Raw genomic sequence first — 13,625 nt, forward strand, 5'->3', positions numbered from 1 at the left:
GCCCTGAAGACTCTGAGACACAGGTGAGCTGGTCCCTGGAGGTCTGCAACCAGGGAAACAAAGGTGACTCCACTTGCCTCCCATTAACCTCTGCCTGCAGGAGTTATTATTATTATTTTTTTTTACATTGGTGAATTCAAACATCATGGCCTTAAGGAGACTGGACTCTCTGGGGCTGCAGAGGGATGCTTCACCAAACAGCAAGTGGCACCGGGGCTTCCCAGCCTGGGGTGCAAGTCCTATTATAGGTACCATTCCTCTCTAAGCCTCTACTGTCTCCCACTCTGTTTACTGAGCTTCTACCATTCGGTGGTAAAGAATCTGCCTGTGATGCAGGACACACAGGTTTGATCCCTGGGTCGGGAAGATCCCCTGGAGAAGAAACTGGCAACCCATTCCAGTATTCTTGGCCGGGGAAATCCCATGGACAGAGGAGCCTGGAGGGCTACAGTCCTTGGGACAGCAAGAGTCAGACACGACTTAGCGACTGATCAGCAGCAGCAGTACTGCGTGCCACAGAGTTCAAAGCATTTGACACGTGTTAACTTATTTAATCCATTTCCTGACGTAGCACAGTGGGTTTGGCAGAGTTAGAGTCTGGGCACACTTACGCAGACTGGTTCCAGGGTTTTGTTGTTGTTGTTCAGTTGCTCAGTTGTTCATCCGACTCTTTACGACCCCATGGACGGCAGTATGCCAGGCTTCCCTGTCCTTCACCATCTCCCGGAGTTTGCTCAAACTCATGTCCATTGAATTGGTGATGCCATCCAACCACCTCATTCTCGTCCCCTTCTCCTCCTGTCTTCAGTCTTTCCCACAAGGGTCTTTTCCAACAAGTTGGCTCTTCACACCAGGTGGCCAAAGTATTGGAGCTTCAGCATCTGACCTTCCAATGAATATTCAGGGTTGATTTCCTTTAGGAGGGACTGGTTTGATCTCTTTGCAGTCCAAGGGACTCTCAAGAGTCTTCTCCAACACCACAGTTTGAAAACATCAGATTCCAGGGTACTTCCTCTTAACTTCCAGGCTACAGTGCCTGCATCAAGTGAGTGCTGTGAAGCCCACTGGACCCCAGGCATCTCCAGGGCACCACAATGGTTCTGTTGAGCCGGGAGTCAGCCCCTAAGTCTGTGGTCTTTGCAAAGCTCCTGGGTTGTTTTCTCATAGCTGGGCCTCAGGCTGCCCCTTACTAGAATGGGGAGAATGGAGCTTCCTGCTGGCCCAGGGTTCTCCTAAACATTCAATAAAGCACTGGTGGGAAAGTGCTTTATTACCAGGGGAGTACCCAGGGAACTGTTAGGGTTTGCTTTTTTTCTCCTCCACCCATCCTGAGAAAGGGTGTTCTTCCTTCCATTTAACAGATGGGAAAACTGAGACTCAGAAAAGCAAAATGCTTTTTCCAAGGTGATAGGGAGAGCCAGCCTCTGGCATCGCTTTCAATCTTCGACCGCTGAGCGAGAGGGGTCGGGGATGGAGGCAAAACACCCCTAGAGGGCCAAGGGGAGGGGTTCCGGGACAGCTAGCTGTTTGCGGAGGGGCGGGGCGCGCTTGGAGGTGACAGGCGGTGGGGGCGGGGCTCGGGGTGGGGGGGAGGGATGGTGCAATCCCCAGCCTGAGGGCATCAGGCGGTGGCTGATTAACTCAGGTTTACATCACCCGGGCCGGAGCTGGAGCCCTGCTCTCCGCGCTCCCGAGACACTCGCAGCGGAAGCGGCGGCGGCTCCGCACACGTCCGGCTGCTGGGGACCGAGGCCAGAGCCGCACCCGGAGCCAAGCTCGGCAGCGGCGGAGCAGCACGGGCCACCGAGGGGTGCCAGGCGACCCTGAGCTCTTTCTGCGCCAGGACCCCGCCGCGTGCTAGGGCAAGGTACTCGGTGGGGGCGGGAGGGGCGGGCAGGCGGGGCAGCTGAAGTTGCCGCGAGTGACACACACACACACAGACACACACAACTTTTAAGGAAGCCCGCCGTCCGGGGAGCGACGCTGGCTGAGTGTTCCCGCTGGGTCCAGGTGACGCGGCTCCGCAGGGCGCAGGGTCGCCAAGTGTGGCCGATCTGGCTGCGGGACGGTGGATCCCCGCGGGGCGAGGAGGCGTGTCCCGGGGAGGAGGGTGTGCGCGGTCCGAGTCTGTCTGAGTGTGGGGCGGGCAGGAGAGGTGTGTGGTTGGGTGCGGGGAGGTCCGTGGTTGGGTGCGGGGAGGTCTGTGGGGTCCCTGGGTGTCGGGTGGTCCCGAGTACCTGTGAGATGTGTTCGTGAGGATGTGCCGGAGTCCGCGTGGGCCGGTGGGTTCCGGGTGGGGCCGTGTGTCCGAGGACCATGCGGAGGCCTGGGCACTGGGCGGCAGGTACTGGTCGTGCCGGGACGCACTGGGGTGCCTGTGGGCGGGGCGGGGCGGGGCGGGGCGGGGTCAAGGGCGGCCTGGACGCTGTGCGAGCGCACAGATGTGCGGGGTCTGATGACCACCGGTTCGCCAGCTGCGATGCGCGCGTATTCTGTTTCTGCCAATGGTGTGTGTTGTGCCTGTTGATTCTGGGGTGTGCGGGCAAGGCCGCTTATCTCAGCGCCAGGGCCCAGCCTCCTTCCCTTTGCCGGACCCCTCCCAGTCCTTTAGCAGCCCCTCGGTTTCCGCTTAACCTTCTGCGGGGGGTCGCGGGCGGGGACCTAGCGCTCCGCCGCCCCGCCGCTTCCGCTCCCAAGGGAGGAGCCCAGCTGCTGAGGGTGGGGCGAGTCCGCCCACTGCCTTCTCGGTGGGAACTTGGGGTGAGGGTGGGGGGTACAGACTAAGCGTGTGGCCTTGTTGGTATCCGTCCTACAGTCTTGAGTATAGTTGGGAGAGCTCTCGGTGCGTGTGCTTGCACCCTTGCCGGTGGAGGGCCAGGTGTGTGTCCCGTGTGCCATGGCGGGCCGGTTTGGACGAATGTGCCTGGGAGGGGCACGTGTACACCTGTCTGCCCTGGGTTATGTGAATATGTGTGTTTGGTGTGACCCACCCTCTTCCCCTGGGAGGGTCAGGGACCAGCAAGAGGTAGAAACTAGGGGCTGCCTGCATCCTACTGCAGAGATTCTAATCTTGCCCTGTGGCCTGCAAATTCCTGTATTCATCTATAAACTCAGTTACCCCATCTGTCCAGTGGAGCTCATCCCGAGCAGGACCAGACTCTGAGCCCTAGATAAGGCCAGAGCAGCCTGGGGTACAGATGTAGCCATGGGAAAGTCACTCCAGGGAGTCTCGCTTTGCAGGACACAAAACATCTACACACCTAGGGATCATCTTGCTTTACTCTTGGAAGAACCAGTGCAGTAAAGAGTGTTATCCTAGCCTCATCCATGGGGAAGTTTCTGAGACTCCCAAAGGTAGCACTTCAGCATCTTCAGCTGTGAATAATAATAGTAATGAGCCAATGGTAGTGACCATTTCCTGAATTAACAGTGCCTGGCAATGACAAGTGGAGAAGGCAATGGCACCCCACTCCAGTACTCTTGCCTGGAAAATCCCATGGACAGAGGTGCCTGGTAGGCTGCAGTCCATGGGGTCACTAAGAGTCCTACACGACTGAACGGCTTCACTTTCACTTTCACCCTGCAACAGGGCCATGTTAATTTATTTGTATTTTCATTTCATCATCACAAAATCTTATGGGCTTTGCATCCTGTTTCCACTTTACAGATGAGGCACAGAAAGTCTGAAAAACTTGCCTAGGGCTATCCAGCCAGGAAGGGTCAGAGACAGGATGAGATCTAGGGAATATCTGATGACAGCCACCCCCTACTGCATTCTCACCAAAACGGGATTATGCCTTTTTGTTCAAGATGGTGGCTCCCTCCCTCCCAAGGCAGCCCATGCATTTGGGAGCAGCAAGACTGGAGAGGTGGGCATCAGCCTGAGAACTGTCTCTGAGGGATGTTCCCTCTAATCCTACCTGGGACTGTTGGGAAGGTCTTTACTTGGCTACAGTCCATTGTCCTCTAACACCTCATGCCTGAGCTCCTTGTTCCTCCCCTGGAGCCTGGATGGGTGGGCAGATGGGTCCTGGAGAGAACCTTTCTGCCCTAACATGCCATTGCCCTCTCCTCTTCGCACGGCACTGGCACACAGTGACATAGCTGTGTGGGGGCGGGGTGGGGGGAGGTGCTTCCTGTGCACTTGAGTAAGTGAATCCTGGGGCTTCCGGCCACCTCGCCTCCCTGCCTCATTCTCACCTGATGGTAAAACTGAGCTGGCTGGTGGACTAACTCCACACGTAGATCCTGTGATTCTGGTAGCTCTTTGGCCATTGGTTGATCGCAGACAAAGTTCACATTTGAGAAAAGAAATAAACTCCATCTGTTTTGAAGTACCGAAGAACTAAATAAATGTAGAATCTTTATTTTAAAATACTGAAATTGAACATTCCCTTGCCTCCCTACTAAATCCCTTCCACTCCTGGAGTCTCCCAGAAGGCCAGAAGCTGCTGTGGCCAATTTAGCCTGGGTTCTTCTAGACCTTTTCCTGTGCATTTACACACCTGTGTATACAAATAGGGCTTCTCTGATGGCTCAAATGGTAAAGAACCTGCGTGCAATGCAGGAAACCCAGATTCAACCCTGGGTTAGGAAGATCCACTGGAGAAGGGAACGGCTAGCCACTCCAGTATTATTGCCTGGAGAATTCCAGGGACAGAGGAGCCTGGAGGGCTACAGTCCATGGGGTCACAGAGAGTCAGACACGACTGAGCTACCAACACTTTCACACATATCATATTACACACTTGTGGGGTTTTTAAATAAATGAGATCATTTCATGTATTTTTTTCAGCAGCTAGCTCTGTTCACTTGACAATACGTTTAGTCATTCCAGAAACATCCATTCATATGTACATTCAGTATATACATCATTCATGCATCATCCTTCATCATCCATTCTCCTCCTCTCCCTCCTCCCATTCCTCCCTCCCTTTCAGAGGTAATAACTGCCTGTGCTACAGCACTCAACAGATACAGTACAAAGTCTTTCTTTCTCTTCTCACCAATCATCAAGTCCATCTCTCCTCTGTACTTTTTCTTTTCACTTAACAGTTCACTCTGGAGATTTTTCCAATTAGCACATAAAGGATTTCCTCAGTCTGTTAAATGGCTACAACTATATAATATATTTAACCAGTCCTAACAATGGACGTTTAATTGATTCTATCATATGGGCTGTAGGAATAACTTTGTACTTGCACCACTGCATCAGTATGTAGAGAGTTCTTGAGCATTTTTTAGAGCTGTATAGTATTCCACTATGTGGCTGTATCATGATGACTTGACCAACCTCCAACTGCTCGACATGTGGGAGAGTTTCCTTCTTTTTGCTGTTAGACACAAGACACTGATGAGCAGCCTTTCACGTATTTAATTTTTTGGTGAGCATTTTATTTGGAAGATAAATTCTCAAAAGTGGGACACCGAGTCAAGGGTATATGCTTTTGTTTATTTAACGCACACTGCCAAGTCACCCTTCATAAAGGCTGTGCCAGTGTAACCTCCCACCAGCAGAGGAAGAGAGGAGCCACCGAGTAGTCTGACTTCAGTGCCTTTCTCCCCTTCTTTCTAGATGCGAGCAAGCCCTCTGGCTGTTCCAGCAAATGCCCCCTCCAGAAAGAAGCGGTTGGAGCTGGATGATGACCTAGACACTGAGTGTCCCAGCCGGAAACAAGCTCGAAGTGGGCCCCAGCCCAGGCTACCCTCGTGCCCGCTGACCCTGAATTCACCACCAGCTCCTGTTCATGCTCCCAACGTGACTACTCCCTCCAGGCTTGGACCCTATGTTCTCCTGGAGCCCGAGGAGGGGAGCCGGACCTATCACGCCTTGCACTGCCCCACAGGCACGGAGTACATCTGCAAGGTACATGTCCCAGAGGCCATCTCCATGAGCATCACAGGGGCTGGGAAAAGGCTTTGGCTCCAAAGAATTGCCAGGGCTGAGGGCCCCTTATATTAATTTAGTTCTGTGTTTACTGGGGAAGCACGCAGTGAATACCCAGCTCTCTGGGGAAGCAGCCAGTGAATACCCAGGCCAAGCTGAAACCAGAAAGGTAAACCAGATGGTCCCAGCCCTGGGGGAATACAGAGCTTAGGCTGTATAGTGCGATAAATGTTGTTGGGGTGAGGCTTAGGGGCCAGAAGTGCAAAGAGAAACCTCTAGTATATTAGAAAGCAGAGTCAGAAAAGGCTGAGGAGGAGTCAGCCAAGGAGAAGTGGGAAAAGAGGGCTGCAGGAAGGGGAAATAGCTGTCAGAGGCCAAGAGGAGTGAACATGGCCCTTCAGAGCATGAAAAGGACTTCATTACGGCTAGAGCGGGAAAGGGATGCAGACAGGGCTGACAGACGAGAGCTGGCAGCCGAGGATTGTGAAAGCATTACAAAGAAGCCCCGTGAGGCTGTGGGGAGCCACTGAAGGTATTTGCACCAGGGAAGGATGAGATATGGTAGACATTAGAACTCCTGGGACCATGGAGGTCATTGGGCCTACTCGTGACCATTTTATAGATGGAAAAACTGAGGTCAAGAGAGAAGGACCGTGTATAAAGCCACATGGCATCAGACGTGGATCCTAGGGCAAGATCCAGGGTTCCTGACAGAAATCAGGGTTCTTGACAGATTTCAGGCAATAGGCAGAGCCTCGTGACCCCTACAGGACACTGCCAGGTCTCAGCCCACAAGGACAGAGATGAGAAAGCATTTGTTGCTGTTGTTTTAGTTGCTAAGTCATGTCCGATTCTTTTGCAACCCCATGGACTGTAGCCTGCCAGTCTCCTCTGTCCGTGGGATTTCCCAGGAAAGAATACTGGAGTGGGTTGCCATTTCCTTCTCCAGGGTATCTTCCCAACCCAGGGATCAAACCTGCATTTCCTGCACTGGCAGGCAGATTCCTTACCACTGAGCCACCAGGGAAGGCCCTGAGAAAGCATAATCGTAGGTATTTCCTGTGCACGAGGTACTCTATTGATCGTGCAGTCTGCATCCTCTCTAATATTCACACAGTCTATGAGGTAGTTACTATTATAGGGCCCATTCTACAGAGAGAGGACAGGTTCTGAGGCTCAGAAAGCTGTGGTTACTCGAAAGTGAAAGTGTTAGTCAGTCAGTGGTGTCTGACTTTTTCGACCTCTTGGACTCTAACTCACCAGGCTCCTCTGTCCATGGAATTCTCCAGGCAAGAATACTGGAGCGGGTAGCCACTCCCTCCTACAGGGGGCCTTCCCAACCCAGGGATCAAACCTAGGTCTCCTGCATTGCAGGCAGGTTCTTTACTGTCTGAGCTACCAAGGAAGCCCTGGGGTTACTTGCCACCTCACAAAGCCAGGAGGTGTCAGAGCTGAAATTGGGCCAAGGCAGGTTCAACCCAGAGCCTTGGACCTCATGCTAGGACAGGTAGTTCAGATACAAACAGGGCAGGTTTGCTCCGGTGGGCAGAGGTAAGGAGGATAGGGGAGACCCAGGTACACAGGGAGGGGTGGAAGGGAGCTGGGACTCCTTGGGAAGGCACAGAGAGGCAGGGGAACTGACGCCTCCATCCAGTTGGCGGGGGGATGAGGGGAAGCAGCAGCAGTGGCTCCAGTTCCTGCTCATGGGGGTGCAGTGGGCGGGGCCACATCTGGACATCAGACACCAGCTTTACCTGGGCTCTGGCCGCTTGATGCAGGTTCCTAGGTCTACCCCAGGTGTTCTAGGGAACCCATGAACTCTGGGTCCCCTTCCTGTAGCATCACAGGTTTTTTCTGGTCCATACTGAAAGGAATGACCATGGCAAGCTGGAGTCAGAAGCTTTCACATGACCCCAGATATTCAGGAACATTTAGGGCAATCTACTGGGAGTGCCTGCCCCTACACCCAGCGTGAACTGTGGGAGCTGACCTTCTGTTTCCACATTGCCTAGGCTTTTCTGGTCGGCATGTAGAACGATCAACATTCTGTCTTTCTAGGCTATCGCCTTATTCATTAATTCAACAAACCCTCAGTGAGCACTTGTATACTCCGTGCATCATGCAATATGCACCACATATGGCTAAAAAGTGGGCCAAGCTGTGCCGCCACAGTTCATGCTGCAGATGAATGAGTAACATATGTATCAGGTGATCTTAACTGCTATGGAGAAAAACTAAGAGCTAGGAGAAAGGGGAGAGGGAAGGGGAGAAGGTGCAGGTGATCTTAGGTGGGGAGTCCACCTTGGAGGAGGTGACTTGAATAGTGTCTTGAACTGAGGGAGCCAGCCCTGTGGGTATCTAGAGGAGAATGCTCAGATAGCAGGAAAAGCAAGTGTAAATGCTCAGAGGCAGGGATGCGCTTGCCCTGATTTTTAAAAAGTCTCCGTCTGTGAATTGTCTACTCAAAGCCACCCCAATTGCTTTAAGACATGTACTTACATCTTTTCATGGATTAAATGTGTATATGCTTTATTTATTTTTATTAGCTATATGTCCTAGACAAAATGACAAGCAAAGGGTTTAAAGGCAGATAAACCAAAGTGCATAGACTGCTCTGCCAGTGATTAGCCATGTGGCTTCCAAGTCACCATCCTCTGAACATCCTTTCAGGACTAAACGGCTTCCATCTAATGTCCATAAGCCCCTAGCATCTTTCCCCAGAACCTCACCACGCTCACCACAGGCCCCACCTTCCTTCACATTCCAGCCACACTGAGCTTTGGCTGGGTTTCTGGAGCAGCTCAGTTTCTTTCCTACTTCAGGGCCTTTGCACTGCCTGTGCCTCCCACCTGGAAAGCTTACTCCTTGGGCATCTCAGTCACTCAGGTCACTTCCCCAGAGTCCCTTCTGGACTATACTTTCTAAAATAGGGGTCTCCTGCCAAAATACTCTTGATTCCAGCATTCCTTTGCAATGCTCATCAGAATTTGTAAGTATTTAGTTTTTTGGCCTGTTTAACTGTCTCCTGTATTGGACTGTGGGCACCAGGAGGGCAGGGACCATGGCTGTCAGTCAAGTTATAGTCTCAGTGGCAGGCACAGGTGAGCATTCAATGCCTGCTTGTGGGATGAAGGAAAGGGTGGGTGGGAAGTGAATGCTAGAGAATGGTAGCCATGATGGATGATGACGACATAACGTTACTTCTGTATTGTCTACTCTTCCAGATTCCTCTTGTTTTAGTTACTTTTGTTCTGGTTACCTGATATCTTTTTGAATTATCTCAAGTTTAAGAGCACATGAGCTTGTAGCTAAGAGCACAGATGATGGAGAACAGGGATTTAAATCCCAGCTCTGCTCCTTGCTGGTCACGCAGCCCTCAGCTTGGTCAGTATTGAGTGGCCCACAGTAGTGCCTAAGGGATCGGCTGTGATCTGCTGCAAGGCCGGCCCCTACTGCCTGCCCCCTGGAGTCCCCGCCCATGCTCACACCACGCTCTGCCCACAGGTGTACCCGGCCTGCGAGAGCCTGGCGGTGCTGGAGCCCTACTGGAGGCTGCTCCATCACGGCCACGTGGCCCGGCCGGCGGAGGTCCTGGCCGGCACACAGCACCTCTACGCCTTCTTCCCGCGGCCGCACGGGGACATGCACAGCCTGGTGCGCCGCCGGCGTCGCCTCCCGGAGCCCGAGGCCGCCGCGCTCTTCCGCCAGATGGCCGCCGCCCTGGCGCACTGCCACCAGCACGGGCTGGTCCTCCGCGACCTCAAGCTACGGCGCTTCGTCTTCACCGACCGGGAGAGGTGAGTGTGGCGGCCGAGGAGGCCCCTCGGTTTGGCCTTGACTGATGTTCTGGTCACACTTAGATTGAGGTGATGCATTTTTTGGCAAGAACACCACAGAAGCCATGGGGCCTTCTCAGCCGGTTCTATCAGGAGAGTCAGGCTGCTGAGGGGAACTACTGTGATGTTACCCTTGGTCTTTGGTTCCAGTGGCTTCTGCCAAGTTGTCTACTGGAAGGCTCCTAATTTACCCTCTGTGTACCTTGGGTAATTCTTTGTCATTGTTATTAAAAACCTGGAGGGTTTTTAAGGCTTTATGTGTGAATATCCTGTTTCTGCTCACACTTTTGCCCACTAATTTCACCTGCCATCCATTCTATAGCAGTTATGCTTATGATATTTGCCTAAGGGTGGTTTTCTTTTCTTTTTAAAAATTTTACTATTTGTCTGGCTGCACCGAGTCTTAGTTGCAACATGTGTGATCTAGTTCCCTGATCAGGGATTGAACTCTGGGCCCCCTGCATTGGGAGCATGGAGTCTTGGCCACTAGACCACCAGGGAAGTCCGTGAAGGTGGTTTTTCCTTTTAAAGATGGTATTTCCTTTTCCATTTTATACTAAAATGACCATGCTTTGAGTAACAATTAGAATGTAAGTTTTATAATGATTTTTAAGCTAATATGCAGCTTTTCAAATAATTTCAAGCTTAAGGTGAGTACAACACCTCCAGACCTCCCAGAAGTGAGAAAAGTGCTTTCTTCCCTTTTCAAGGCAAAAGTTTGAGAAGCACCATCAGTAAATGATAGATAATGGAATCATCCTGGGGCCAAATTCTGGCTCTACTTCTTTAACCTGCAGTTTTGCCTTGAGCAATAGCTTCATCTGCCTGAGCCTTGACTTCTTTATCTGTAAAATGGGCCAATAATGCTATCATCTCTGCTCACCCTCAGTGCAGTGATTGACAGGACTGGTCAGCATTTTCAGACCAGCACCCAGGAAGTAGTGCCACAGGAATAAGATTAGTAGCGATGGCAATGCTATGCTTACTATTAAAGTAATCTAGAGCACTCTGTGGGAGTTATTTAAAGCAGAAGTTGCTAAGGTTGGTCCACACACACTTTTTTTTTCTTTGCATCCCATACCTGTTCATTTGTGGGGTTTTTTGTTTTGTTTTTTGCTTGTTTCCTTTTCTTTCTTTCTTTCTTTCTTTTTAGTTGAAGGATAATTACAGTGGTGTTGGTTTCTGCCATACATCAATATGGGTCATGTTTGTTTGTGTTTTTAATTGAAATTGGTTGCCAACTTTTTAAAACCTGTTTTTTTTTCTTTAAAATATGATTTCTGGGTCCTTTTGTGGAAAAGGGGTTCCATGGAGGCACCCTGGGAACCATATGAGCAGCTTATAGCACTGGCTCTGGGCAGGAGAGAGCCAAGGTTCAGTCTCAGTCCTGCTCCTTTCGCTGCAAAATGGCATCTTCCTCACAGGCTGTATGAGGGTGAAATGATGTGTGATAGATACAACCTTAGCTCAGGGTGAGGTACGCTGTGGACACTCCCAAATATTAACTGTAGGTTTGTGCTGAGACAGTTAGCACAGTCCCCACTTCCTGTTTCTCATTTTGTTTCCTGCCTAGACCCCAAGTTTGCATCTGGCTTCAGAGAGTTTTAATGCCCTCAGCCCTTCAGCACAGCCCCACTTCCCCAGCCCCCAAGTCAAGGTTCAGGCAAGTGAAGCCATCACTCAAGGCCAAATTGCAAGTTAACAAGTAGAACCTGAATTTGACCCCAGAGACATTTGGAAAAATGTGTTCCTCTCAGAGTCCTAGTTCAGATTTAATTGCTGTGTGACCTTGAGAAATGAATAAACCTCTCTGAGCCTAGACTTCCTCATCTGTAAAATGAGATCAGCCAACCAGCCTCACAGGACTGACTCATGTCTGACATGCCAGCTGGTACTGGGGAAATGTGTGCCACTCAGGTGGAAATGTGGGGTGGTAGAAGGAGGGGTGTCCCACTAGCTGACTCCCTGTCTCTCTGCCCGTGTAGGACGAAACTGGTGCTGGAGAACCTGGAAGATGCCTGTGTGCTGACTGGGCCTGACGACTCCCTGTGGGACAAGCACGCATGCCCAGCCTATGTAGGCCCCGAGATCCTCAGTTCCCGGGCATCCTACTCAGGCAAGGCGGCAGATGTCTGGAGCCTGGGTGTGGCACTCTTTACCATGCTGGCCGGCCGCTACCCCTTCCAGGACTCAGAGCCTGCCCTGCTCTTTGGCAAGATCCGCCGTGGCGCCTTTGCCCTGCCTGAGGGCCTCTCGGCCCCCGCCCGCTGCCTGGTCCGCTGTCTCCTCCGAAGGGAGCCAACTGAGCGGCTCACGGCCTCGGGTATCCTGCTGCACCCTTGGCTACGGGAGAATGCCATCCCTGCAGCCCCACCTCGGTCCCACCACTGTGAGGCTGACCAGGTGGTCCCTGAAGGGCCGGGGCTGGAGGAAGCAGAGGAGGAGGGAGAAAGAGATATGGGTCTCTATGGCTGATGTCACCTAATTGGACTCTCAGCTGCAGACAGCGGGTTGAGTCTGGGGCATCTCTAAGATCTCTTCTGCTTCTTTGAGCTGAGCCAAACCTTAAGTGCCTTCTGGGAGGGAGAGAGAAGGAGGTGTGTGCAGAGCATGCTGGACACACACACCTGTGCAGATGAGCTCGTGCCCCACCGAGTCCTCTTCAGGAGCTCCCTGTGCCAAGCCCTGTTCCGGATGCTGGGAACACAGCAGTGAATGACAGAGACAAAGTCCTGCTCAGAGCTGACAATACTTTCCATGCCCATGAGTCAGTGTCTACACTGAGCACCCACAGTGCAGGGGTTGGCATCCACTCGTGCTGATGCCCAGGCACCTCTGACGTGGGACAGACCCTGTCACAAACAACCCAGCTGCCTTTGTATCTCGTGCCTTTTCAGAGGAATGGAAGCATCCCTGTGCCAAAGGCTCCAGGCCTCTCCCCCGTGATTCAGGACCCTAGAGCCCAGACCAGGCTGGGAATTGTCCTCCCAGCAGCTCTGTCCTCTTGGCCAAGGGCTTCTCCATCCAGGCTTGAGTGAAGGATTTGGGCTGGAAGATCAGGAGTGCAAACTGTGAGGCTGGTCCTCATCTTACTGAAAGAGTAATTTGGAGTGAGGGTCCAGGCCTGTCCACCTCTGTGGACCAAGCACCAAGGTCAGGCAGGTTCTGTCCCCTGGCCTTCTGGGAAGTCTCAGGTTCAGGACCCCACTTTAACACTATGGGTTTATATGCCATGAGTGTGTATTTTTTATCTTGTGCCTCATAAAGAAATTATGAAATGCTGTCATCTCTCTTGGATATTTCATCCATCTTCTCCTCTCCATTTCTTATGAGTTTTCCGTGCATCTGAAACCAGCTTCAGGGTGAAAGGTCAGAGGCCTTGTGTGTCAATCTCAGCTGAGAGGTTTGTGAGAATAGAAGACCCAGTGGGTCTTCTCTCATTCACTCTGTTCTTTCTGGATGTTCTGATGTCTCAGGGTACTGTTTGACTGCAAGTCACTGAAATCTTGAGTCAAAGTGGAAAGAAAGAAGGAGACGAACCAGGAAGTCAGCAGGCAGGGAGGGGATGGGCTTCAGAGCTCATTTATTCATCTGGTACAGTCGGTAAATAATCTGCCTGCAGTATAGGAGAACTGGGTTCAATCCCTGGGTCAAGAAGATTCCCTGGAGAAGGAAATGGCAATCTACTCCAGTACTCTTGCCTGGAAAATCCCATGGAAAGAGGAGCCTGGTGGGCTATAGGCCCTGGGGTCACAAGAGTCGGATACAACTTGATGACTAAACCACCACGGAGCTGTTAGAAAGGAGCCTGGCTCCCCATGTTCATTCTGTCTTGGCTCTGTTGTCCCAGGTAACTGCTGGCACAATGGCTACAACCATCTGTGGGGTCACCTAAGACAGAC

General features: G+C 52.0%; 1 protein-coding gene across 1 annotated transcript; it reads left to right on the top strand.

Moving 5' to 3' along the window:
- The first annotated feature begins 1,598 nt into the window (after positions 1-1,598).
- On the top strand, positions 1,599-13,009 carry TRIB3 (tribbles pseudokinase 3). The gene is made up of 4 exons (XM_040247626.1): positions 1,599-1,867; positions 5,576-5,866; positions 9,392-9,684; positions 11,709-13,009. Exons 2-4 carry the CDS (start codon positions 5,576-5,578, stop codon positions 12,196-12,198), a joined length of 1,074 nt encoding a protein of 357 aa, XP_040103560.1. The 5' UTR covers positions 1,599-1,867; the 3' UTR covers positions 12,199-13,009.
- The last annotated feature ends 616 nt before the right edge of the window (positions 13,010-13,625 follow it).

This window comes from Oryx dammah, unplaced genomic scaffold, assembly GCF_014754425.2.
Source record: "Oryx dammah isolate SB20612 unplaced genomic scaffold, SCBI_Odam_1.1 HiC_scaffold_10, whole genome shotgun sequence".
Taxonomy (NCBI): Eukaryota; Metazoa; Chordata; class Mammalia; order Artiodactyla; family Bovidae; genus Oryx; species Oryx dammah.

What these genes read in the sequence shown, in the direction of transcription:
- TRIB3 (XM_040247626.1), top strand. Translation starts at nt 5,576, where the DNA reads ATGCGAGCAAGCCCTCTGGCTGTTCCAGCAAATGCCCCCTCCAGAAAG. An exon ending in GCACGGAGTACATCTGCAAG is followed by an intron (nt 5,867 to 9,391) that starts GTACATGTCCCA and finishes CTCTGCCCACAG; the next exon opens with GTGTACCCGGCCTGCGAGAG. An exon ending in GTCTTCACCGACCGGGAGAG is followed by an intron (nt 9,685 to 11,708) that starts GTGAGTGTGGCG and finishes CTGCCCGTGTAG; the next exon opens with GACGAAACTGGTGCTGGAGA.